Consider the following 25,770-nt stretch of genomic DNA (forward strand, 5'->3'; position numbering starts at 1 on the left):
ATGCACAGTACAGTATAATGCCCCCATAGCTGTCCCATACAATATAATGCCCCATACAGTATAATTCCCCCCTTAGCTGTCCTATACAGTATAATGCCCCCATACAGTATTATGCCCTTCATTACTGCCACATACAGTATAATGCCCCCATACAGTATAATGCCCCCTATAGCTGCCCCATACAGTATAATGCTCCCCATACAGTAGAATGCCCTCCATAGCTGCCACATACAGTATAATGCCCCCCTTAGCTGTCATATAAGGTATAATGCCCCCATACAGTATAATGCCCCCCTTAGCTGTCGTATACAGTATAATGCCCCACACAGTATAATGCCCCCCTTAGCTGTCCTATACAGTACAATGCCCCCATACAGTATAATGCATCCTATAGCTGCCCCACACAGTATAATGCTCCCCATACAGTATAATGCCCTCTATAGCTGCCACATACAAAATAATGCCCACATACAGTAAAATGTCACCTTTAGCTGTCCTATACAGTATAATGCCCCCCATACAGTATAATGCCCCCTCAGCTGTCCTATACAGTATAATGCCCCATATAGCTGCCCCATAGATTATAATGCCCCCATAGCTGTTCCATACAGTATAATCCCCCCCATATAGTATGATGCCCCCTCAGCAGCTACCATATGAGCCCCCCTCCCATACCCAGTATAATGCCCCCATATGTACATACCTAATAGAAAAAAACAAAATTACTTACCTATCCCCATTCCCACGATGGGTGGAGAATCCTTCTCCTCCGGTCTGTGCTGTGAGTGACTCACTACATCGCGCCTGCCTGCGCCGAGCCGCTCGCGGCACAGTGAATACTGGAGCAGGACTCCAGCATTGCACTGAACTGTATTTGCGTCCTGAGTTCGCAAATACAGTTGGAAGAGCGGTCAGCACTGGGTGGCAACGGGGCCCTGCGGGCTCCACAGGCTTGGGGGCCCGGTCGCAGCTGCGACCGATGCGATATCTATAGCTACGCCACTATACAGATACATATATAGGCACTCAGACACACACACACACACACACACACACACACACACACACACACACACACACACTCACACACACACTCACACAAACAAAGACACACATACCCACATACTGGAATGTATACACACACAAACACTCAGACTCACAGACTAATGGAGGCACAAACAACAGACAGACTGAGCACTCACATTTCTTTCCTCACAGGCTTCTTGCAGGTCGGGCTGTGGGCAGAGCTAACTGTGCCTAGGACACCACATCCTTGCCAAATATGATAGATGATTTTTTTGGTAGGTTTCAGTTTTGTTATTCTAACTGGATTTGTATTTTCTCTTCCAGGCCATCAGAATTTGGAGATGATCCTTTTTGGATTACCATTGAGGGAATACCGTAAGTCTGTAGAACAAAAAGGATTATATTTTTCCTGTCAAAATGACGGACACTTCGGCGGAGCCCAGCTGACCCATTAAAAGTCAATGGCGTCTGCAGGGCACCACTGGTATTCTTAGTGCAATAGATCCAGCATGGTGGTATTATTAAGTCACTACATGGTGGTATTATTCAGTCACTGCATGGTGGTATTATTAAGTCACTCTATGGTGGTATTATTTAGTCACTGTACGGTGGTATTATTCAGTCACTGTATGGTGGTATTATTCAGTCACTGTATGGTGGTATTATTCAGTAACTGTATGGTGGTATTATTTAGTCACTGTATGGTGGTATTATTCAGTCAGTGAATGGTGGTATTCAGTCACTGTATGGAGGTATTATTCAAATACTGTATGGAGGTATTATTCATTGGCTGTATGTAGGTATTATTCATTGACTGTATGGAGCTACTATACAGTCACTGTATGGTGGTATTATTCAGTTACTGTATGGAGTTATTATTCATTTACTGTTTGGAGCTATTATTCAGTCACTGTATGGTGGTATTATTCAGTCAGTGTATGGTGGTATTATTCAGTCACTGTATGGAGGTATTATTTAGTCACTATATGGAGGTATTATTTAGTCACTCTATGGAGGTATTATTCAGTCACTGTATGGACGTATTATTCATTTAGGCGGAATTCACACGACAGGGTTTCCCGGCCGGGTGCCGGACGTTCATAAATCGGCCGGCACCCGGCTGCATTAGGAACAATAGAACCCTAATGGGGCTATTTACACGACCAATTTTTTGACGGCCGGGAAAACCGGCCGTCAAAAAATGGGACATTCCCTATTTTCGGCCGGGTGCCCGGCCGCCCGGCTCCCATAGAAGTCTATGGGGCCAGGTAATACACGGCCATCTCCGGAATATGTCCTGAGTGATGGCCGAGTCTACCGTCGCTCGCGCACTCTCTCTCCTCCTCCTCACAGTACAGAGTGCATGTGAGGAGGAGGAGGGTCTTTTTTTGCTCCCTGTAGGAGTCGAAATCCCCAATCCCCGACCGGGGATTGGGGATTCCGCTACAGGAGAAGTGCGTGACTACACTGTCCATATATGGACACAGCGAAGTCACTCACTTCTGCAGCGGAATCCCCCGACTCTATGGCCGGGGATGCCGCTACAGGAGAAGTAAGTGACTACACTGTCCATATATGGACACAGCGATGTCACTCACTTCTGCAGCGGAATCCCCGACTCTATGGCCGGGGATGCAGCTACAGGAGAAGTAAGTGACTACACTGTCCATATATGGACACAGCGATGTCACTCACTTCTGCAGCTGAATCCCCGACTCTATGGCCGGGGATTCCACTACAGGAGAAGTGAGTGACTACACTGTCCATATATGGACACAACAATGTCACTCACTTCTGCAGCTGAATCCCCGACTCTATGGCCGGGGATTCCGCTACAGGAGAAGTGAGTGACTACACTGTCCATATATGGACACAGCGATGTCACTCACTTCTGCAGCGGAATCCCCGACTCTATGGCCGGGGATTCCGCTACAGGAGAAGTGAGTGACTACACTGTCCATATATGGACAGTGACGTCACTCACTTCTGAAGCGGAATTCCCGACCTGTGGCAGGGAATTCCTCTCCAGGAGAAGTCAGTGACTCCACTGTCCATATATGGACATTGAAGTCAGTGACTTCTCCTGGAAGGGGGGGATGGGTGCAACCTACATGGGCTGTGTGGCATCACCTACAGGGGACTTGGTGGCATCACCTACAGGGGGCTTGGTGGCATCACCTACAGGGGGCTGGGTGGCGCCACCTACAGGGGGCTGGGTGGCATCGCCTACAGGGGGCTGGGTGGCATCGCCTACAAGGGGCTGGGTGGCATCGCCTACAGGGGGCAGGGTGGCATCGCCTACAGGAGGCAGGGTGGCATCGCCTGCAGGGGGCTGGGTGGCATCGCCTACAGGGGACAGGGTGGCATCGCCTACAGGGGGCAGGGTGGCATCGCCTGCAGGGGCTGTGTGGCATCGCCTGCAGGGGGCTGTGTGGCATCGCCTGCAGGGGGCTGTGTGGCATCCCCTACAGGTGGCTGTGTGGCATCCCCTACAGGTGGCTGTGTGGTATCGCCTACAGGTGGCTGGGTGGCATCACCTACAGGGGGCTGGGTGGCATCACCTACAGGGGGCTGGGTGGCATCACCTACAGGGGGCTGGGTGGCATCACCTACAGGGGACTGGGTGGCATCACCTACAGGGGACTTGGTGGCATCACCTACAGGGGACTTGGTGGCATCACCTACAGGGGACTTGGTGGCATTACCTACAGGGGGCTGTGTGGCATGACCTACAGGGGGCTGTGTGGCATGACCTACAGAGGGCTGTGTGGCATCACCAACAGGGGGCTGTGTGGCATTACCAACAGGGGGCTGTGTGGCATTACCTACAGGGGGCTGGGTGGCATTACCTACCAGTGGGGCCCTGTCGTGTGAATGAGGCCTTAGTGTATGGTGGTATTATTCTGTCAGTGTCTGCAGCTATTATTCAGTCAGTGTATGGTGTTATTATTCAGTTACTGTATGGTGGTATTATTCAGTCACTGTATGGTGGTATTATTTAGTCACTGTATGGTGGTATTATTTAGTCACTGTATGGAGGTATTATTCAGTCAGTGTATGGTGGTATTATTCAGTTACTGCATGGTAGTATTATATAGTCACTGTATGGAGGTATTATTCAGTCAGTGTATTGTGGTATTATTCAGTTACTATATGGTGGTATTATTCAATTACTGCATGCACACCTTACCCAGCCGCCTTGCACGACAGACCCCATGAATGCCTCCACAGTATAATGCCTCCCATAGCTGACCCCACAGTATAATGCCCCATAACTGCCCCTACATGGTATAATGCCCCCATAACTGCCCACACACAGCATTATTGCCCCATAGCTGCCCACACAGTGTAATGCCCCATAGATGCCACCACTCAGTATAATGCCCCCCATAGCTGCCTCCACAGTATTATACCCCCATGGCTGCCCCACAGTATATTGCGACCCATAGCTGCCCCATAAAATATAATGCCCCCATAGAGTATAATGCACTCCATACAATATAATGCCCCATACAGTATAATGCCCCCTATTGCCGCCACATACAGTATAATGCCACCATACAGTATAATGACACCCATAGCTGCCCCATGCACTATAATGTCCAATATAGTATAATGCCCCATAGCTGTCCCATACAGTATCATGCCCCCCATTGCTGCCACATACAGTATAAAGCCCCCATAGCTGCCAACATACAGTATAATGCCCCCCTTAGCTGTCCTATACAGTATAATGCCCCCATACAGTATAATGCCCCCCTTAGCTGTCCTATACAGTATAATGCCCCACACAGTATAATGCCCCCCTTAGCTGTCCTATACAGTACAATGCCCCCATACAGTATAATGCATCTCATAGCTGCCCCACACAGTATAATGCTGTGTATGTAAGTGTTTTACTGTGTGTTTACTAGTGTATGTAAACCTACTACACTGTGTGTTAGCTCAAAAAATGGCGGCACACAGTGTAGGAGGTTTGACCGTTCAATCCCCTCGTTTCTCCCGGCACTAGCCAGGATAAAGGAGGGTGGATTCTGACAGCTCACTAGAGCGAGTGAGTTTTCTCAAATTTTGCAGCATAAAGCAATGTGGTTGCTTTACCACATGCAATGCTGCAATTTTGGGAATTGCTCCATCTAGTGACCAGCACTGGGAAATATTATAAATTAGAATTAAATTTATTATATTTCCTGACTCGTGAAAAAAATTAAAAAAATTAGAACAATGTTTAATCACCTATACACTAATTGTTTAACTAAAAAAAACCAACATCTTTTTCTAGCGTCACATTCCCTTTAACAGAGGCAGAGTGAAAGCAGACCTCGGGGCCTTTATTAGGGCCCTGGGCTGCCATTACAACCATCAGCACCCTACGATCGCGTTGTGGGAGGAAGACGAGGTGTCGGACGGGGCCGCTCCCTCTCTTTAAACTTTTTTTTTTACCGCAGCATTTGACGGTTTACACGGCCAGGAACATTGCGATCGCTGTTCCTGGCCGTTAGTACTGGGTGTCAACTGTAATACACAGCTGATACCCACAGCATATGGAGTGGGCTCAGCGCTTGAGCCCCCTCGATACATCACCTTCAGCCCCACGACGTGCTATTACGTTGTGCTGCGCAAAGGGGTTAATACCCTAGACCACAAAGGAAGTTACCCCTTCACTACCTGGAATTTAACATTCGATGGCCTATTCTTAGAATGTTTGATCTGTGTGGGTCTGACCGGGGTCTAATCTGCACAGAAACGGCCCTGTACATATGAGTATGGCTATGCCTTACAGGAAGGAGATGCCTTGAGCTGTAGTACCAGGCACAGTAGATCATATGGACGAGCCCCTGTGCCTGAGTAAACAGTAAACCATATGCAACGTTCCTGATAAGGACGGCTGTACTTGATAGAGCCGATGTCCCTCGATTGGTGGTAGTTTTAAAGTTTGGGGCTCCACGAATCAAACTGTAATGACATAACTGTATGGTGATGTGGGGGTATTATTCAGTTAGTGTATGGTGGTATTCACTGTATGGGGGTATTATTCAGTCACAGAAAGCAGTAGGCATTGATAGTAATGAAAAATGCTTTTGCCTCCTGGGGTGTGGAGGCTTTATGAAAAAATGTTCTAGACACAACCCTGTTTTTATGTAGGATCCCTTTTGACATCACCACTCACGTTTTCCCATCAGGCAATCAAAGCCCAGGGAAAATATACCATATATAAAAGCTGCAATCTGATTGGTTGCTATGAGAAACTCCTCCTCCTTGTATCGACAGTTTCGTATATTATAACAGAGAACAATAGTATATTTTATATTCCTTTCCAGAACAATTATGTGTAATATTGGTATTTTTTTTTATTTCTTAAACAGTTGGAGGAAGAAAGTTGAGGAGACGGAGGTGTATTTCTGGTAATTATCTTATTGAATAATGAGCCTATTTCTCTAGTGTTGGATATAGGAATCTTCCATGTAGATGATATATGAGTAATCCCGGGGTGAGTGCTAATATGTCTACATAAAGGAGGATAATACGGTATCATCTATGGGAATATATATATATATAGATTCCATTATTTAAGTGTGTTTATCTAGGAGAGACATATTATACTAGTATAGAAAGCTCGTTACACGGGTTTGCTAGTAAAAGGAATGATAAGTATTTATAATTGTGCTCTTTGAGAACGACGTTCTTCATTACAGGGTCGTCTTACTTCAGGGTTTTGCCTTCTTAACGCCTTGTTTTGGGAAGTGGTTTCTCGTTGTTCCTGGCGTTCCTCTGCACTCATAGTTGCTCTTCTTATTCTCTGAGCCAAATATATATATATATGATGATTATCAGCATTGTGCCTTTTATAAGTGAGCATGATCACACGTAGCAGCTGAGGGACAATCCTGATAATCAATATATATTATTGGATAACTCTAATGTAAAGAATTGTGTCCTGGTATTTTTTTTGAGATATGGGAATTGCATGCATAGTAATTCCTTAATTACTCCTAAAAATAAGAAAATCTTGAATCAAATCAAAAATGATTGACAAAAATCTAGATTTTATTTTTTGGGAAAAATCAACCAGCTCTACACCCAGTGATAACTCTGAGTACAGATAATGTAGATGTTACATGCAGTCCTATGTAACACCACAGATAACACAGTGATAAATTTCTGAGTACAGATAATGTAGTAGTGTCACCTGCAGTCCTATGTAACACCACAGATAACACAGTGATAAATTTCTGAGTACAGATAATGTAGTAGTGTTACATGCAGTCCTATGTAACACCACAGATAACACAGTGATAACGTTCTGAGTACAGATAATGTAGTAGTGTCACCTGCAGTCCTATGTAACACCACAGATAACACACTGTGATAACTCTTAGTACAGATAATGTAGTAGATGTCACCTGCAGTCCTATGTAACACCACAGATAACACACAGTGATAACTCTCTGAGTACAGATAATGTAGTAGATATCACCTGCAGTCCTATGTAACACCACAGATAACACACAGTCATAACTCTGAACACAGATAATGTAGTAGATGCACACACAGAAATATATACACTTACAGATACAGGGGCGTAGCTAAAGGGCCCTGGAGCAAAAATTCAGCTTGGACCCCCTACTCCTTCCTAACAGCACCAGACCCCTGCGCACACCTTACCCAGCCGCCTTGCACGACAGACCCCATGAATGCCTCCACAGTATAATGCCTCCCATAGCTGACCCCACAGTATAATGCCCCATAGCTGTCCCCACACTGTATAATGCCCCCATAACTGCCCACACACAGCATAATGCCCCCATAGCTGCCCACACAGTGTAATGCCCCATAGATGCCACCACACAGTATAATGCTCCCCATAGCTGCCTCCACAGTATCATGCCCCCCCATGGCTGCCCCCACAGTATATTGCGACCCATAGCTGCCCCATACAATATAATGCCCCCCATAGAGTATAATGCACTCCATACAATATAATGCCCTATACAGTATAAAGCCCCCTATTGCCGCCACATACAGTATAATGCCCCCATACAGTATAATGACACCCATAGCTGCCCCATGCACTATAATGTCCAATATAGTATAATGCCCCATAGCTGTCCCATACAGTATCATGCCCCCCATTGCTGCCACATACAGTATAAAGCCCCCATAGCTGTCCCATACAGTATAATGCCCCCATACAGTATAGTGCCCCCATACAATATAATGCCCACCATAGCTGCCACATACAGTATATTGCCCCCATACAGTATTTTAAGCCCCCTTATAGCTGCCCCATACAGTATAATGCCCCCAATAGCTATCCCATACAGTATAATGCCCTCCATATAGTAAAATGCCCCCTTAGCTGTCCTATACAGTATAATGCCCCCATACAGTATAATGCCCTCCATTGCTGCCACATACAGTATAATGCCCCCATACAGTATAATGCCCCCTATAGCTGCTCCGTACAGTATATTGCCCCCATACGGTATAATGCCCCCTATAGCTGCCCCATTCAGTATAATTCCCCCATACACTATAGTGCCCTACATAGCTGCCACATACAGTATAATGCCCTATACAGTATAATGCCCCCTATATCTGCACAGTACAGTATAATGCCCCCCATAGCTGTCCCATACAATATAATGCCCCATACAGTATAATTCCCCCCTTAGCTGTCCTATACAGTATAATGCCCCCATACAGTATTAGGCCCTACATTACTGCCACATACAGTATAATGCCCCCATACAGTATAATGCCCCCTATAGCTGCCCCATTTAGTATAATGCTCCCCATACAGTAGAATGCCCTCCATAGCTGCCACATACAGTATAATGCCCCCTTAGCTGTCCTATACAGTATAATGCCCCCATACAGTATAATGCCCCCCTTAGCTGTCCTATATAGTATAATGCCCCACACATTATAATGCCCCCCTTAGCTGTCCTATACAGTACAATGCCCCCATACAGTATAATGCATCCTATAGCTGCCCCACACAGTATAATGCTCCCCATACAGTATAATGCCCTCTATAGCTGCCACATACAAAATAATGCCCACATACAGTAAAATGCCACCTTTAGCTGTCCTATACAGTATAATGGCCCCCATACATTATAATGCCCCCTTAGACGTCCCATACAGTATAATGCCCCCCATACAGTATAATTCCCCCTTAGAAGTCCCATACAGTATAATGCCCCCATACAGTATAATGCCCCCTCAGCTGTCCTATACAGTATAATGCCCCATATAGCTGCCCCATAGATTATAATGCCCCCCATAGCTGTTCCATACAGTATAATGCCCCCCATATAGTATGATGCCCCCTCAGCAGCTACCATATGAGCCCCCCTCCCATACCAAGTATAATGCCCCCATATGTACATACCTAATAGAAAAAAACATAATAACTTACCTATCCCCATTCCCACGATGGGTGGAGAATCCTTCTCCTCCGGTCTGTGCTGTGAGTGACTCACTACATCGCGCCTGCCTGCGCCGAGCCGCTCGCGGCACAGTGAATACTGGAGCAGGACTCCAGCATTGCACTGAACTGTATTTGCGTCCTGAGGACGCAAATACAGTTGGAAGAGCGGTCAGCACTGGGTGGCAACGGGGCCCTGCGGGCTCCACAGGCTTGGAGGCCCGGTCGCAGCTGCGCCCGATGCGATCTCTATAGCTACGCCACTATACAGATACATATATAGGCACTTAGACACACACACACACACACACACACACACACACACACATACCCACATACTGGAATTTATACACACACAAACACTCAGACTCACAGACAAATGGAGGCACAAACAACAGACAGACTGAGCACTCACATCTCTTTCCTCACAGGCTTCTTGCAGGTCGGGCTGTGGGCAGAGCTAACTGTGCCTCGGACACCACATCCTTGCCAAATATGATAGATGATTTTTTTGGTAGGTTTCAGTTTTGTTATTCTAACTGGATTTGTATTTTCTCTTCCAGGCCATCAGAATTTGGAGATTATCCTTTTTGGATTACCCTTGAGGAAATGTAAGTCTGTACAACAAAAAGGATTATATTTTTCCTGTCAAAATGACGGACACTTCGGCGGAGCCCACCTGACCCATTAAAAGTCAATGGTGTCTGCAGGGCACCACTGGTATTCTTAGTGCAATAGATCCAGCATGGTGGTATTATTCAGTCACTACATGGTGGTATTATTCAGTCACTGCATGGTGGTATTATTAAGTCACTCTATGGTGGTATTATTTAGTCACTGTACGGTGGTATTATTCAGTCACTGTATGGTGGTATTATTCAGTCACTGTATGGTGGTATTATTCAGTCACTGTATGGTGGTATTATTCAGTCACTGTATGGTGGTATTATTCAGTAACTGTATGGTGGTATTATTTAGTCACTGTATGGTGGTATTATTCAGTCAGTGAATGGTGGTATTCAGTCACTGTATGGAGGTATTATTCAAATACTGTATGGAGGTATTATTCATTGGCTGTATGGAGGTATTATTCATTGACTGTATGGAGCTACTATACAGTCACTGTATGGTGGTATTATTCAGTTACAGTATGGAGTTATTATTCATTTACTGTTTGGAGCTATTATTCAGTCACTGTATGGTGGTATTATTCAGTCAGTGTATGGTGGTATTATTCAGTCACTGTATGGAGGTATTATTTAGTCACTGTATGGAGGAGGTATTATTTAGTCACTGTATGGTGGTATTATTCAGTCACTGTATTGTGGTATTATTCAGTCACTGAATGGTGGTATTATTCAGTCACTCTATGGTGGTATTATTCAGTCACTGTATGGAGGTATTATTCAGTTAGGCGGAATTCACACGACAGGGTTTCCCGGCCGGGTGCCGGCCGTTCATAAATCGGCCGGCACCCGGCTGCATTAGGAACAATAGAACCCTAATGGGGCTATTTACACGACCAATTTTTTGACGGCCGGCAAAACCGGCCGTCAAAAGATGGGGCATGCCCTATTTTCGGCCGGGTACCCGGCCGCCCGGCTCCCATAGAAGTCTATGGGGCCGGGTAATACACGGCCATCACCGGAATATGTCCTGAGTGATGGCCGGGTCTACCGTCGCTCGCGCACTCTCTCTCCTCCTCCTCACAGTGCAGTGTGCATGTGAGGAGGAGGAGGAGGGTCTTTTTTTGCACCCTGTAGGAGTCGAAATCCCCAATCCCCGACCGGGGATTGGGGATTCCGCTACAGGAGAAGTGCGTGACTACACTGTCCATATATGGACACAGCGAAGTCACTCACTTCTGCAGCGGAATCCCCCGACTCTATGGTCGGGGATGCCGCTACAGGAGAAGTAAGTGACTACACTGTCCATATATGGACACAGCGATGTCACTCAATTCTGCAGCGGAATCCCCGACTCTATGGCCGGGGATGCCGCTACAGGAGAAGTAAGTAACTACACTGTCCATATATGGACACAGCGATGTCACTCACTTCTGCAGCTGAATCCCCGACTCTATGGCCGGGGATTCCGCTACAGGAGAAGTGAGTGACTACACTGTCCATATATGGACACAGCGATGTCACTCACTTCTGCAGCGGAATCCCCGACTCTATGGCCAGGGATTCCGCTACAGGAGAAGTGAGTGACTACACTGTCCATATATGGACACAGCGATGTCACTCACTTCTGCAGCGGAATCCCCGACTCTATGGCCGGGGATTCCGCTACAGGAGAAGTGAGTGACTACACTGTCCATATATGGACAGTGACGTCACTCACTTCTAAAGCAGAATTCCCGACCTGTGGCAGGGAATTCCTCTCCAGGAGAAGTCAGTGACTCCACTGTCCATATATGGACAATGAAGTCAGTGACTTCTCCTGGAAGGGGGGGATGGGTGCAACCTACAGGGGGCTGTGTGGCATCACCTACATGGGACTTGGTGGCATCACCTACAGCGGGCTTGGTGGCACCACCTACAGAGGGCCTGGTGGCACCACCTACAGGGGGCTGGGTGGCATCACCTACAGGGGGCTGGGTGGCATCCCCTACAGGGGGCTGGGTGGCATCGCCTACAGGGGGCTGGGTGTCATCGCCTACAGGGGGCAGGGTGGCATCGCCTACAGGAGGCAGGGTGGCATCGCCTGCAGGGGGCTGGGTGGCATCGCCTAAAGTGGGCTGTGTGGCATCACCTACAGGGGGCAGGGTGGCATCACCTACAGGGGGCAGGGTGGCATCGCCTGCAAGGGGCTGTGTGGCATCGCCTGCAGGGGGCTGTGTGGCATCACCTGCAGAGGGCAGGGTGGCATCGCCTACAGGTGACTGTGTGGCATCGCCTACAGGTGGCTGTGTGGCATCGCCTACAGGGGGCTGGGTGGCATCACCTACAGGGGGCTGGGTGGCATCACCTACAGGGGACTTGGTGGCATCACCTACAGGGGACTTGGTGGCATCACCTACAGGGGACTTGGTGGCATCACCTACAGGGGACTTGGTGGCATTACCTACAGGGGGCTGGCTGTGTGGCATCACCTACAGGGGGCTGTGTGGCATCACCTACAGAGGGCTGTGTGGCATCACCAACAGGGGGCTGTGTGGCATCACCAACCGGGGGCTGTGTGGCATTACCTACAGGGGGCTGTGTGGCATTACCTACAGGGGGCTGTGTGGCATTACCTACAGGGGGCTGTGTGGCATTACCTACAGGGGGCTGGGTGGCATTTATCTATCAGGGGGGATGTGGCATTATCTACAAAGGGCTGTGTGTGGCAAAAAATGTAAATAAAATTCATCCGATTTTAAAACGGACAGGGAAAAAAACGGATGCAAATCGGGTCCATATCGGCCGGTAAAAACGGCAACTCGGCCCGGAACGGATGCAAACCGGATGCAAACCGGCCGGGAAAATCGGCCAAAAACGGCCGATTTTCCCGGCCGACACTCGGACCCTGTCGTGTGAATGAGGCCTTAGTGTATGGTGGTATTATTCTGTCAGTGTCTGCAGCTATTATTCAGTCAGTGTATGGTGGTATTATTTAGTCACTGTATGGTGGTATTATTTAGTCACTGTATGGAGGTATTATTCAGTCAGTGAATGGTGGTATTATTCAGTTACTGCATGGTAGTATTATATAGTCACTGTATGGAGGTATTATTCAGTCAGTGTATGGTGGTATTATTCAGTTACTGTATGGTGGTATTATTCAGTCACTGTATGGTGGTATTATTTAGTCACTGTATGGTGGTATTATTTAGTCACTGTATGGAGGTATTATTCAGTCAGTGAATGGTGGTATTATTCAGTTACTGCATGGTAGTATTATATAGTCACTGTATGGAGGTATTATTCAGTCAGTGTATGGTGGTATTATTCAGTTACTGTATGGTGGTATTATTCAGTCACTGTATGGTGGTATTATTTAGTCACTGTATGGAGGTATTATTCAGTCACTGCATGGTGGTATTATTTAGTCACTGTATGGAGGTATTATTCAGTCAGTGTATGGTGGTATTATTCAGTTACTATATGGTGGTATTATTTAATTACTGCATGCACACCTTACCCAGCCGCCTTGCACGACAGACCCCATGAATGCCTCCACAGTATAATGCCTCCCATAGCTGACCCCACAGTATAATGCCCCATAGCTGCCCCTACACGGTATAATGCCCCCATAACTGCCCACACACAGCATAATGCCCCCATAGCCGCCCACACAGTGTAATGCCCCATAGATGCCACCACTCAGTATAATGCCCCCCATAGCTACCTCCACAGTATCATACCCCCCATGGCTGCCCCCACAGTATATTGCGACCCATAGCTGCCCCATACAATATAATGCCCCCATAGAGTATAATGCACTCCATACAATATAATGCCCCATACAGTATAATGCCCCCTATTGCCGCCACATACAGTATAATGCCCCCATACAGTATAATGACACCCATAGCTGCCCCATGCACTATAATGTCCAATATAGTATAATGCCCCATAGCTGTCCCATACAGTATCATGCCCCCCATTGCTGCCACATACAGTATAAAGCCCCCATAGCTGTCACATACAGTATAATGCCCCCATACAGTATAGTGCCCCCATACAGTATAATGCCCACCATAGCTGCCACATACAGTATATTGCCCCCATACAGTATTTTAAGCCCCCTTATAGCTGCCCCATACAGTATAAAGCCCCCAATAGCTATCCCATACAGTATAATGCCCTCCATATAGTAAAATGCCCCTTAGCTGTCCTATACAGTATAATGCCCCCATACAGTATAATGCCCTCCATTGCTGCCACATACAGTATAATGCCCCCATACAGTATAATGCCCCCTATAGCTGCTTCGTACAGTATATTGCCCCTATAGCTGCCCCATTCAGTATAATTCCCCCATACACTATAGTGCCCTACATAGCTGCCACATACAGTATAATGCCCTATACAGTATAATGCCCCCTATATCTGCACAGTACAGTATAATGCCCCCCCATAGCAGTCCCATACAATATAATGCCCCATACAGTATAATTCACCCCTTAGCTGTCCTATACAGTATAATGCCCCCATACAGTATTATGCCCTCCATTACTGCCACATACAGTATAATGCCCCCATACAGTAGAATGCCCTCCATAGCTGCCACATACAGTATAATGCCCCCCTTAGCTGTCCTATACAGTATAATGCCCCACACAGTATAATGCCCCCCTTAGCTGTCTTATACAGTACAATGCCCCCATACAGTATAATGCATCCTATAGCTGCCCCACACAGTATAATGCTCCCCATACAGTATAATTCCCTCTATAGCTGCCACATACAAAATAATGCCCACATACAGTAAAATTCCACCTTTAGCTGTCCTATACAGTATAATGCCCCCCATACATTATAATACCCCCCTTAGAAGTCCCATACAGTATAATGCCCCCCATACAGTATAATGCCCCCTCAGCTGTCCTATACAGTATAATGCCCCCATACAGTATAATGCCCCATATAGCTGCCCCATAGATTATAATGCCCCCCATAGCTGTTCCATACAGTATAATGCCCCCCATATAGTATGATGCCCCCTCAGCAGCTACCATATGAGCCCCCCTCCCATACCCAGTATAATGCCCCCATATGTACATACCTAATAGAAAAATAATAACATAATTACTTACCTATCCCCATTCCCACGATGGGTGGAGAATCCTTCTCCTCCGGTCTGTGCTGTGAGTGACTCACTACATCGCGCCTGCCTGCGCCGAGCCGCTCGCGGCACAGTGAATACTGGAGCAGGACTCCAGCATTGCACTGAACTGTATTTGCGTCCTGAGGACGCAAATACAGTTGGAAGAGCGGTCAGCACTGGGTGGCAACGGGGCCCTGCGGGCTCCACAGGCTTGGTGGCCCGGTCGCAGCTGCGACCGATGCGATCTCTATAGCTACGCCACTATACAGATACATATATAGGCACTTAGACACACACACACACACACACACACACACACACACACATACCCACATACTGGAATTTATACACACACAAACACTCAGACTCACAGACAAATGAAGGCACAAACAACAGATAGACTGAGCACTCACATCTCCTTCCTCACAGGCTTCTTGCAGGTCGGGCTGTGGGCAGAGCTAACTGTGCCTCGGACACCACATCCTTGCCAAATATGATAGATGATTTTTTTGGTAGGTTTCAGTTTTGTTATTCTAACTGGATTTGTATTTTCTCTTCCAGGCCATCAGGATATGAAGATGATCCTTTTTGGATTACCCATGAGGAAATACCGTAAGTCTGTAGAACAAAAAGGATTATATTTTTCCTGTCAAAATGACGGACACTTCGGCGGAGCCCAGCTGACCCATTAAAAGTCAATGGCGTCTGCAGGGCACCACTGGTATTCTTAGTGCAATAGATCCAGCATGGTGGTATTATTCAGTCACTACATGGTGGAATTATTCAGTCACTACATGGTGGTATTATTAAGTCACTCTATGGTGGTATTATTTAGTCACTGTACGGTGTAATTATTCAGTCACTGTATGGTGGTATTATTCAGTCACTGTATGGTGGTATTATTCAGTAACTGTATGGTGGTATTATTTAGTCACTGTACGGTGGTATTATTTAGTCACTGTATGGTGGTATTCAGTCACTGTATGGAGGTATTATTCAAATACTGTATGGAGGTATTATTCATTGACTGTATGGAGGTATTATTCATTGACTGTATGGAGCTACTATACAGTCACTGTATGGTGGTATTATTCAGTTACTGTATGGAGTTATTATTCAGTTACTGTTTGGAGCTATTATTCAGTCACTGTATGGTGGTATTATTCAGTCAGTGTATGGTGGTATTATTCAGTCACTGTATGGAGGTATTATTTAGTCACTGTATGGAGGTATTATTTAGTCACTGTATGGTGGTATTATTCAGTCACTGTATGGTGGTATTATTCAGTCACTGAATGGTGGTGTTATTCAGTCACTCTATGGTGGTATTATTCAGTCACTGTATGGAGGTATTATTGAGTTAGGCAGAATTCACACGACAGGGTTTCCCGGCCGGGTGCCGGCCGTTAATAAATCGGCCGGCACCCGGCTGCATTAGGAACAATAGACCCCTAATGGGGCTATTCACACGACCAATTTTTTGATGGCCGGGAGAACCGGCCGTCAAAAAATGGGAAATGCCCTATTTTCGGCTGGGTACCCGGCCGCCCGGCTCCCATAGAAGTCTATGGGGCCGGGTAATACACGGCCATCACCGGAATATGTCCTGAGTGATGGCCGGGTCTACTGTCGCTCGCGCACTCTCTCTCCTCCTCCTCACAGTGCAGAGTGCATGTGAGGAGGAGGAGGAGGGTCTTTTTTTGCTCCCTGTAGGAGTCGAAATCCCCAATCCCCGACCGGGGATTGGGGATTCCGCTACAGGAGAAGTGCGTGACTACACTGTCCATATATGGACACAGCGAAGTCACTCACTTCTGCAGCGGAATCCCCCGACTCTATGGCCGGGGATGCCTCTACAGAAGAAGTAAGTGACTACACTGTCCATATATGGACACAGCGATGTCACTCACTTCTGCAGCGGAATCCCCGACTCTATGGCCGGGGATTCCGCTACAGGAGAAGTGAGTGACTACACTGTCCATATATGGACAGTGACGTCACTCACTTCTGAAGCGGAATTTCCGACCTGTGGCAGGGAATTCCTCTCCAGGAGAAGTCAGTGACTCCACTGTCCATATATGGACTTTGAAGTCAGTGACTTCTCCTGGAAGGGGGGCATGGGTGCAACCTACAGGGGGCTGAGTGGCATCACCTACAGGGGACTTGGTGGCATCACCTACAGGGGGCTTGGTGGCACCACCTACAGGGGGCTTGGTGGCACCACCTACAGGGGGCTGGGTGGCATCACCTACAGGGGGCTGGGTGACATCACCTACAGGAGGCTGGGTGGCATCACCTACAGGGGGCTGGGTGGCATCGCCTACAGGGGGCAGGGTGGCATCGCCTACAGGAGGCAGGGTGGCATCGCCTGCAGGGGGCTGGGTGGCATCACCTACAGGGGGCAGGGTGGCATCGCCTACAGGGGGCAGGGTGGCATCGCCTGCAAGGGGCTGTGTGGCATCGCCTACAGGGGGCTGGGTGGCATCACCTACAGGGGACTTGGTGGCATCACCTACAGGGGACTTGGTGGCATCACCTACAGGGGACTTGGTGGCATCACCTACAGGGGACTTGGTGGCATCACCTACAGGGGGCTGTGTGGCATGACCTACAGGGGGCTGTGTGGCATCACCAACAGGGGGCTGTGTGTCATTACCTACAGGGGGCTGGGTGGCATTACCTACCAGGGGGGCTGTGGCATTATCTACAAAGGGCTGTGTGTGGCAAAAAATTGAAATTAAATTCATCCGATTTTAAAACGGACAGGGAAAAAAACGGATGCAAATCGGGTCCAAATCGGCCGGTAAAAACGGCAACTCGGCCCGGAACGGATGCAAACCGGATGCAAACCGGCCGGGAAAATCGGCCAAAAACGGCCGATTTTCCCGGCCGACACTCGGACCCTGTCGTGTGAATGAGGCCTTAGTGTATTATGGTATTATTCTGTCAGTGTCTGCAGCTATTATTCAGTCAGCGTATGGTGGTATTATTCAGTTACTGTATGGTGGTATTATTTAGTCACTGTATGGTGGTATTATTTAGTCACTGTATGGAGGTATTATTCAGTCAGTGAATGGTGGTATTATTCAGTTACTGCATGGTAGTATTTTATAGTCACTGTATGGAGGTATTATTCAGTCAGTGTATGGTGGTATTATTCAGTTACTGTATGGTGGTATTATTCAGTCACTGTATGGTGGTATTATTCAGTCACTGTATGGTGGTATTATTTAGTCACTGTATGGTGGTATTATTTAGTCACTGTATGGAGGTATTATTCAGTCAGTGAATGGTGGTATTATTCAGTTACTGCTTGGTAGTATTATATAGTCACTGTATGGAGGTATTATTCAGTCAGTGTATGGTGTTATTATTCAGTTACTGTATGGTGGTATTATTCAGTCACTGTATGGTGGTATTATTTAGTCACTGTATGGTGGTATTATTTAGTCACTGTATGGAGGTATTATTCAGTCAGTGTATGGTGGTATTATTCAGTTACTGCATGGTAGTATTATATAGTCACTGTATGGAGGTATTAGTCAGTCAGTGTATTGTGGTATTATTCAGTTACTATATGGTGGTATTATTAAATTACTGCATGCACACCTTACCCAGCCGCCTTGCACGACAGACCCCATGAATGCCTCCACAGTATAATGCTTCCCATAGCTGACCCCACAGTATAATGCCCCATAGCTGCCTCTACACGGTATAATGCCCCCATAACTGCCCACACACAGCATAATGCCCCCATAGCTGCCCACACAGTGTAATGCCCCATAGATGCCACCACTCAGTATAATGCCCCCCATAGCTGCCTCCACAGTATCATACCCCCCATGGCTGCCCCCACAGTATATTGCGACCCATAGCTGCCCCATACAATATAATGCCCCCATAGAGTATAATGCACTCCATACAATATAATGCCCCATACAGTATAATGCCCCATAATGCCGCCACAGACAGTATAATGCCCCCATACAGTATAATGACACCCATAGCTGCCCCATGCACTATAATGTGCAATATAGTATAATGCCCCATAGCTGTCCCATACAGTATCATGCCCCCCATTGCTGCCACATACAGTATAAAGCCCCCATAGCTGCCACATACAGTATAATGCCCCCCTTAGCTGTCCCATACAGTTTAATGCCCCCATACAGTATAATGCCCCCCTTAGCTGTCCTATACAGTATAATGCCCCACACAGTATAATGCCCCCCTTAGCTGTCCTATACAGTACAATGCCCCCATACATTATAATGCATCCTATAGGTGCCCCACACAGTATAATGCTGTGTATGTAAGTGTTTTACTGTGTGTTTACTAGTGTATGTAAACCTACTACACTGTGTGTTAGCTCAAAAAATGGCGACACACAGTGTAGGAGGTTTGACCGTTCAATCCCCTCGTTTCTCCCGGCACTAGCCAGGATAAAGGAGGGGGGATTCTGAGAGCTCACTAGAGCGAGTGAGTTTTCTCAAATTTTGCAGCATAAAGCAATGTGGTTGCTTTACCACATGCAATGCTGCAATTTTGAGAATTGCTCCATCTAGTGACCAGCACTGGGAAATATTATAAATTAGAATCTAATTTATAATATTTCCTGACTCGTGAAAAAAATTAAAAAAATTAGAACAATGTTTAATCACCTATACACTAATTGTTTAGCTAAAAAAAAACAACATTTTTTTCTAGCGTCACATTCCCTTTAACAGAGGCAGAGTGAAAGCAGACCTCGGGGCCTTTATTAGGGCCCTGGGCTGCCATTACAACCATCAGCACCCTACGATCGCGTTGTGGGAGGAAGACGAGGTGTCGGACGGGGCCGCTCCCTCTCTTTAAACTTTTTTTTTTACCGCAGCATTTGACGGTTTACACGGCCAGGAACATTGCGATCACTGTTCCTGGCCGTTAGTACTGGGTGTCAACTGTAATACACAGCTGATACCCACAGCATATGGAGTGGGCTCAGCGCGTGAGCCCCCTCGATACATCACCTTCAGCCCCACGACGTGCTATTACGTTGTGCTGCGCAAAGGGGTTAATACCCTAGACCACAAAGGAAGTTACCCCTTCACTACCTGGAATTTAACATTCGATGGCCTATTCTTAGAATGTTTGATCTGTGTGGGTCTGACCGGGGTCTAATCTGCACAGAAACGGCCCTGTACATATGAGTATGGCTATGCCTTACAGGAAGGAGATGCCTTGAGCTGTAGTACCAGGCACAGTAGATCATATGGACGAGCCCCTGTGCCTGAGTAAACAGTAAACCATATGCAACGTTCCTGATAAGGACGGCTGTACTTGATAGAGCCGATGTCCCTCGATTGGTGGTAGTTTTAAAGTTTGGGGCTCCACGAATCAAACTGTAATGACATAACTGTATGGTGATGTGGGGGTATTATTCAGTTAGTGTATGGTGGTATTCACTGTATGGGGGTATTATTCAGTCACAGAAAGCAGTAGGCATTGATAGTAATGAAAAATGCTTTTGCCTCCTGGGGTGTGGAGGCTTTATGAAAAAATGTTCTAGACACAACCCTGTTTTTATGTAGGATCCCTTTTGACATCACCACTCACGTTTTCCCATCAGGCAATCAAAGCCCAGGGAAAATATACCATATATAAAAGCTGCAATCTGATTGGTTGCTATGAGAAACTCCTCCTCCTTGTATCGACTGTTTCGTATATTATAACAGAGAACAATAGTATATTTTATATTCCTTTCCAGAACAATTATGTGTAATATTGGTATTTTTTTTTATTTCTTAAACAGTTGGAGGAAGAAAGTTGAGGAGACGGAGGTGTATTTCTGGTAATTATCTTATTGAATAATGAGCCTATTTCTCTAGTGTTGGATATAGGAATCTTCCATGTAGATGATATATGAGTAATCCCGGGGTGAGTGCTAATATGTCTACATAAAGGAGGATAATACGGTATCATCTATGGGAATATATATATATATAGATTCCATTATTTAAGTGTGTTTATCTAGGAGAGACATATTATACTAGTATAGAAAGCTCGTTACACGGGTTTGCTAGTAAAAGGAATGATAAGTATTTATAATTGTGCTCTTTGAGAACGACGTTCTTCATTACAGGGTCGTCTTACTTCAGGGTTTTGCCTTCTTAACGCCTTGTTTTGGGAAGTGGTTTCTCGTTGTTCCTGGCGTTCCTCTGCACTCATAGTTGCTCTTCTTATTCTCTGAGCCAAATATATATATATATATATGATGATTATCAGCATTGTGCCTTTTATAAGTGAGCATGATCACACGTAGCAGCTGAGGGACAATCCTGATAATCAATATATATTATTGGATAACTCTAATGTAAAGAATTGTGTCCTGGTATTTTTTTTGAGATATGGGAATTGCATGCACAGTAATTCCTTAATTACTCCTAAAAATAAGAAAATCTTGAATCAAATCAAAAATGATTGACAAAAATCTAGATTTTCTTTTTTTTGAAAAATCGACCAGCTCTACACCCAGTGATAACTCTGAGTACAGATAATGTAGATGTTACATGCAGTCCTATGTAACACCACAGATAACACAGTGATAACTCTCTGAGTACAGATAATGTAGTAGATGTCACCTGCAGTCCTATGTAACACCACAGATAACACACTGTGATAACTCTTAGTACAGATAATGTAGTAGATGTCACCTGCAGTCCTATGTAAAACCACAGATAACACACAGTGATAACTCTCTGAGTACAGATAATGTAGTAGATATCACCTGCAGTCCTATGTAACACCACAGATAACACACAGTCATAACTCTGAACACAGATAATGTAGTAGATGCACACACAGAAATATATACACTTACAGATACAGGGGCGTAGCTAAAGGGCCCTGGAGCAAAAATTCAGCTTGGACCCCCTACTCCTTCCCAACAGCACCAGACCCCTGAACACACCTTACCCAGCCGCCTTGCACGACAGACCCCATGAATGCCTCCACAGTATAATGCCTCCCATAGCTGACCCCACAGTATAATGCCCCATAGCTGTCCCCACACTGTATAATGCCCGCATAACTGCCCACACACAGCATAATGCCCCCCATAGCTGCCCACACAGTGTAATGCCCCATAGATGCCACCACACAGTATAATGCTCCCCATAGCTGCCTCCACAGTATCATGCCCCCCCATGGCTGCCCCCACAGTATATTGCGACCCATAGCTGCCCCATACAATATAATGCCCCCCATAGAGTATAATGCACTCCATACAATATAATGCCCTATACAGTATAATGCCCCCTATTGCCGCCACATACAGTATAATGCCCCCATACGGTATAATGACACCTATAGCTGCCCCATGCACTATAATGTCCAATATAGTATAATGCCCCATAGCTGTCCCATACAGTATCATGCCCCCCATTGCTGCCACATACAGTATAAAGCCCCCATAGCTGTCCCATACAGTATAATGCCCCCATACAGTATAGTGCCCCCATACAGTATAATGCCCACCATAGCTGCCACATACAGTATATTAACCCCATACAGTATTTTAAGCCCCCTTATAGCTGCCCCATACAGTATAATGCCCCCAATAGCTATCCCATACAGTATAATGCCCTCCATATAGTAAAATGACCCCTTAGCTGTCCTATACAGTATAATGCCCCCATACAGTATAATGCCCTCCATTGCCGCCACATACAGTATAATGCCCCCATACAGTATAATGCCCCCTATAGCTGCTCCGTACAGTATATTGCCCCCATACGGTATAATGCCCCCTATAGCTGCCCCATTCAGTATAATTCCCCCATACACTATAGTGCCCTACATAGCTGCCACATACAGTATAATGCCCTATACAGTATAATGCCCCCTTTATCTGCACAGTACAGTATAATGCCCCCCATAGCTGTCCCATACAATATAATGCCCCATACAGTATAATTCCCCCCTTAGCTGTCCTATACAGTATAATGCCCCCATACAGTATTATGCCCTCCATTACTGCCACATACAGTATAATGCCCCCATACAGTATAATGCCCCCTATAGCTGCCCCATACAGTATAATGCTCCCCATACAGTAGAATGCCCTCCATAGCTGCCACATACCGTATAATGCCCCCCTTAGCTGTCCTATACAGTATAATGCCCCCATACAGTATAATGCCCCCTTAGCTGTCCTATACAGTATAATGCCCCACACAGTATAATGCCCCCCTTAGCTGTCCTTTACAGTACAATGCCCCCATACAGTATAATGCAAACTATAGCTGCCCCACACAGTATAATGCTCCCCATACAGTATAATGCCCTCTATAGCTGCCACATACAAAATAATGCCCACATACAGTAAAATGCCACCTTTAGCTGTCCTATACAGTATAATGGCCCCCATACATTATAATGCCCCCTTAGACGTCCCATACAGTATAATGCCCCCCATACAGTATAATGCCCCCTCAGCTGTCCTATACAGTATAATGCCCCCATACAGTATAATGCCCCATATAGCTGCCCCATAGATTATAATGCCCCCCATAGCTGTTCCATACAGTATAATGCCCCCCATATAGTATGATGCCCCCTCAGCAGCTACCATATGAGCCCCCCTCCCATACCCAGTATAATGCCCCCATATGTACATACCGAATAGAAAAATAATAACATAATTACTTACCTATCCCCATTCCCACGATGGGTGGAGAATCCTTCTCCTCCGGTCTGTGCTGTGAGTGACTCACTACATCGCGCCTGCCTGCGCCGAGCCGCTCGCGGCACAGTGAATACTGGAGCAGGACTCCAGCATTGCACTGAACTGTATTTGCGTCCTGAGGACGCAAATACAGTTGGAAGAGCGGTCAGCACTGGGTGCCAACGGGGCCCTGCGGGCTCCACAGGCTTGGGGGCCCGGTTGCAGCTGCGACCGATGCGATCTCTATAGCTACGCCACTATACAGATACATATATAGGCACTTAAACACACACACACACACATACTGGAATTTATACACACACAAACACTCAGACTCACAGACAAATGGAGGCACAAACAACAGACAGACTGAGCACACACATCTCTTTCCTCACAGGCTTCTTGCAGGTCGGGCTGTGGGTAGAGATAACTGTGCCTCGGGCACCACATCCTTGCCAAATATGATAGATGATTTTTTTGGTAGGTTTCAGTTTTGTTATTCTAACTGGATTTGTATTTTCTCTTCCAGGCCATCAGGATATGGAGATGATCCTTTTTGGATTACCATTGAGGAAATACCGTAAGTCTGTAGAACAAAAAGGATTATATTTTTCCTGTCAAAATGACGGACACTTCGGCGGAGCCCAGCTGACCCATTAAAAGTCAATGGCGTCTGCAGGGCACCACTGGTATTCTTAGTGCAATAGATCCAGCATGGTGGTATTATTCAGTCACTACATGGTGGTATTATTCAGTCACTGCATGGTGGTATTATTAAGTCACTCTATGGTGGTATTATTTAGTCACTGTACGGTGGTATTATTCAGTCACTGTATGGTGGTATTATTCAGTCACTGTATGGTGGTATTATTCAGTCAGTGTATGGTGGTATTATTCAGTCACTGTACGGTGGTATTATTCAGTCAGTGTATGGTGGTATTATTCAGTCACTGTATGGTGGTATTATTCAGTAACTGTATGGTGGTATTATTTAGTCACTGTATGGTGGTATTATTCAGTCAGTGAATGGTGGTATTCAGTCACTGTATGGATGTATTATTCAAATACTGTATGGAGGTATTATTCATTGACTGTATGGAGGTATTATTCATTGACTGTATGGAGCTACTATACAGTCACTGTATGGTGGTATTATTCAGTTACTGTATGGAGTTATTATTCAGTTACTGTTTGGAGCTATTATTCAGTCACTGTATGGTGGTATTATTCAGTCAGTGTATGGTGGTATTATTCAGTCACTGTATGGAGGTATTATTTAGTCACTGTATGGAGGTATTATTTAGTCACTGTATGGTGGTATTATTCAGTCACTGTATGGTGGTATTATTCAGTCACTGAATGGTGGTATTATTCAGTCACTCTATGGTGGTATTATTCAGTCACTGTATAGAGGTATTATTCAGTTAGGCGGAATTCACACGACAGGGTTTCCCGGCCGGGTGCCGGCCGTTCATAAATCGGCCGGCACCCGGCTGCATTAGGAACAATAGACCCCTAATAGGGCTATTCACACGACCAATTTTTTGACGGCTGGAAAAACCGGCTGTCAAAAAATGGGACATGCCCTATTTTCGGCGGGGTACCCGGCCGTCCGGCTCCCATAGAAGTCTATGGGGCCGGGTAATACACGGCCATCACCGGAATATGTCCTGAGTGATGGCCGGGTCTACCGTCTCTCGCGCACTCTCTCTCCTCCTCCTCACAGTGCAGAGTGCATGTGAGGAGGAGGAGGAGGAGGGTCTTTTTTGCTCCCTGTAGGAGTCGAAATCCCCAATCCCTGACCGGGGATTGGGGATTCCGCTACAGGAGAAGTGCGTGACTACACTGT

General features: G+C 46.3%; 1 protein-coding gene across 1 annotated transcript in view; it reads left to right on the plus strand.

Moving 5' to 3' along the window:
• Nucleotides 1–25,770, plus strand: part of LOC142760395 (uncharacterized) — a 44,689-nt gene that overhangs the window by 2,611 nt on the left and 16,308 nt on the right. The window contains exons 3-5 of the mRNA XM_075863580.1: nucleotides 1,351–1,401; nucleotides 6,393–6,431; nucleotides 10,024–10,071. Of these exons, the coding sequence (XP_075719695.1) occupies nucleotides 1,351–1,401; nucleotides 6,393–6,431; nucleotides 10,024–10,071 (138 nt within the window). The remainder of the gene's footprint in view (nucleotides 1–1,350; nucleotides 1,402–6,392; nucleotides 6,432–10,023; nucleotides 10,072–25,770) is intronic.

Source organism: Rhinoderma darwinii, chromosome 4 (genome assembly GCF_050947455.1).
Source record: "Rhinoderma darwinii isolate aRhiDar2 chromosome 4, aRhiDar2.hap1, whole genome shotgun sequence".
NCBI classification, from domain to species: Eukaryota; Metazoa; Chordata; class Amphibia; order Anura; family Rhinodermatidae; genus Rhinoderma; species Rhinoderma darwinii.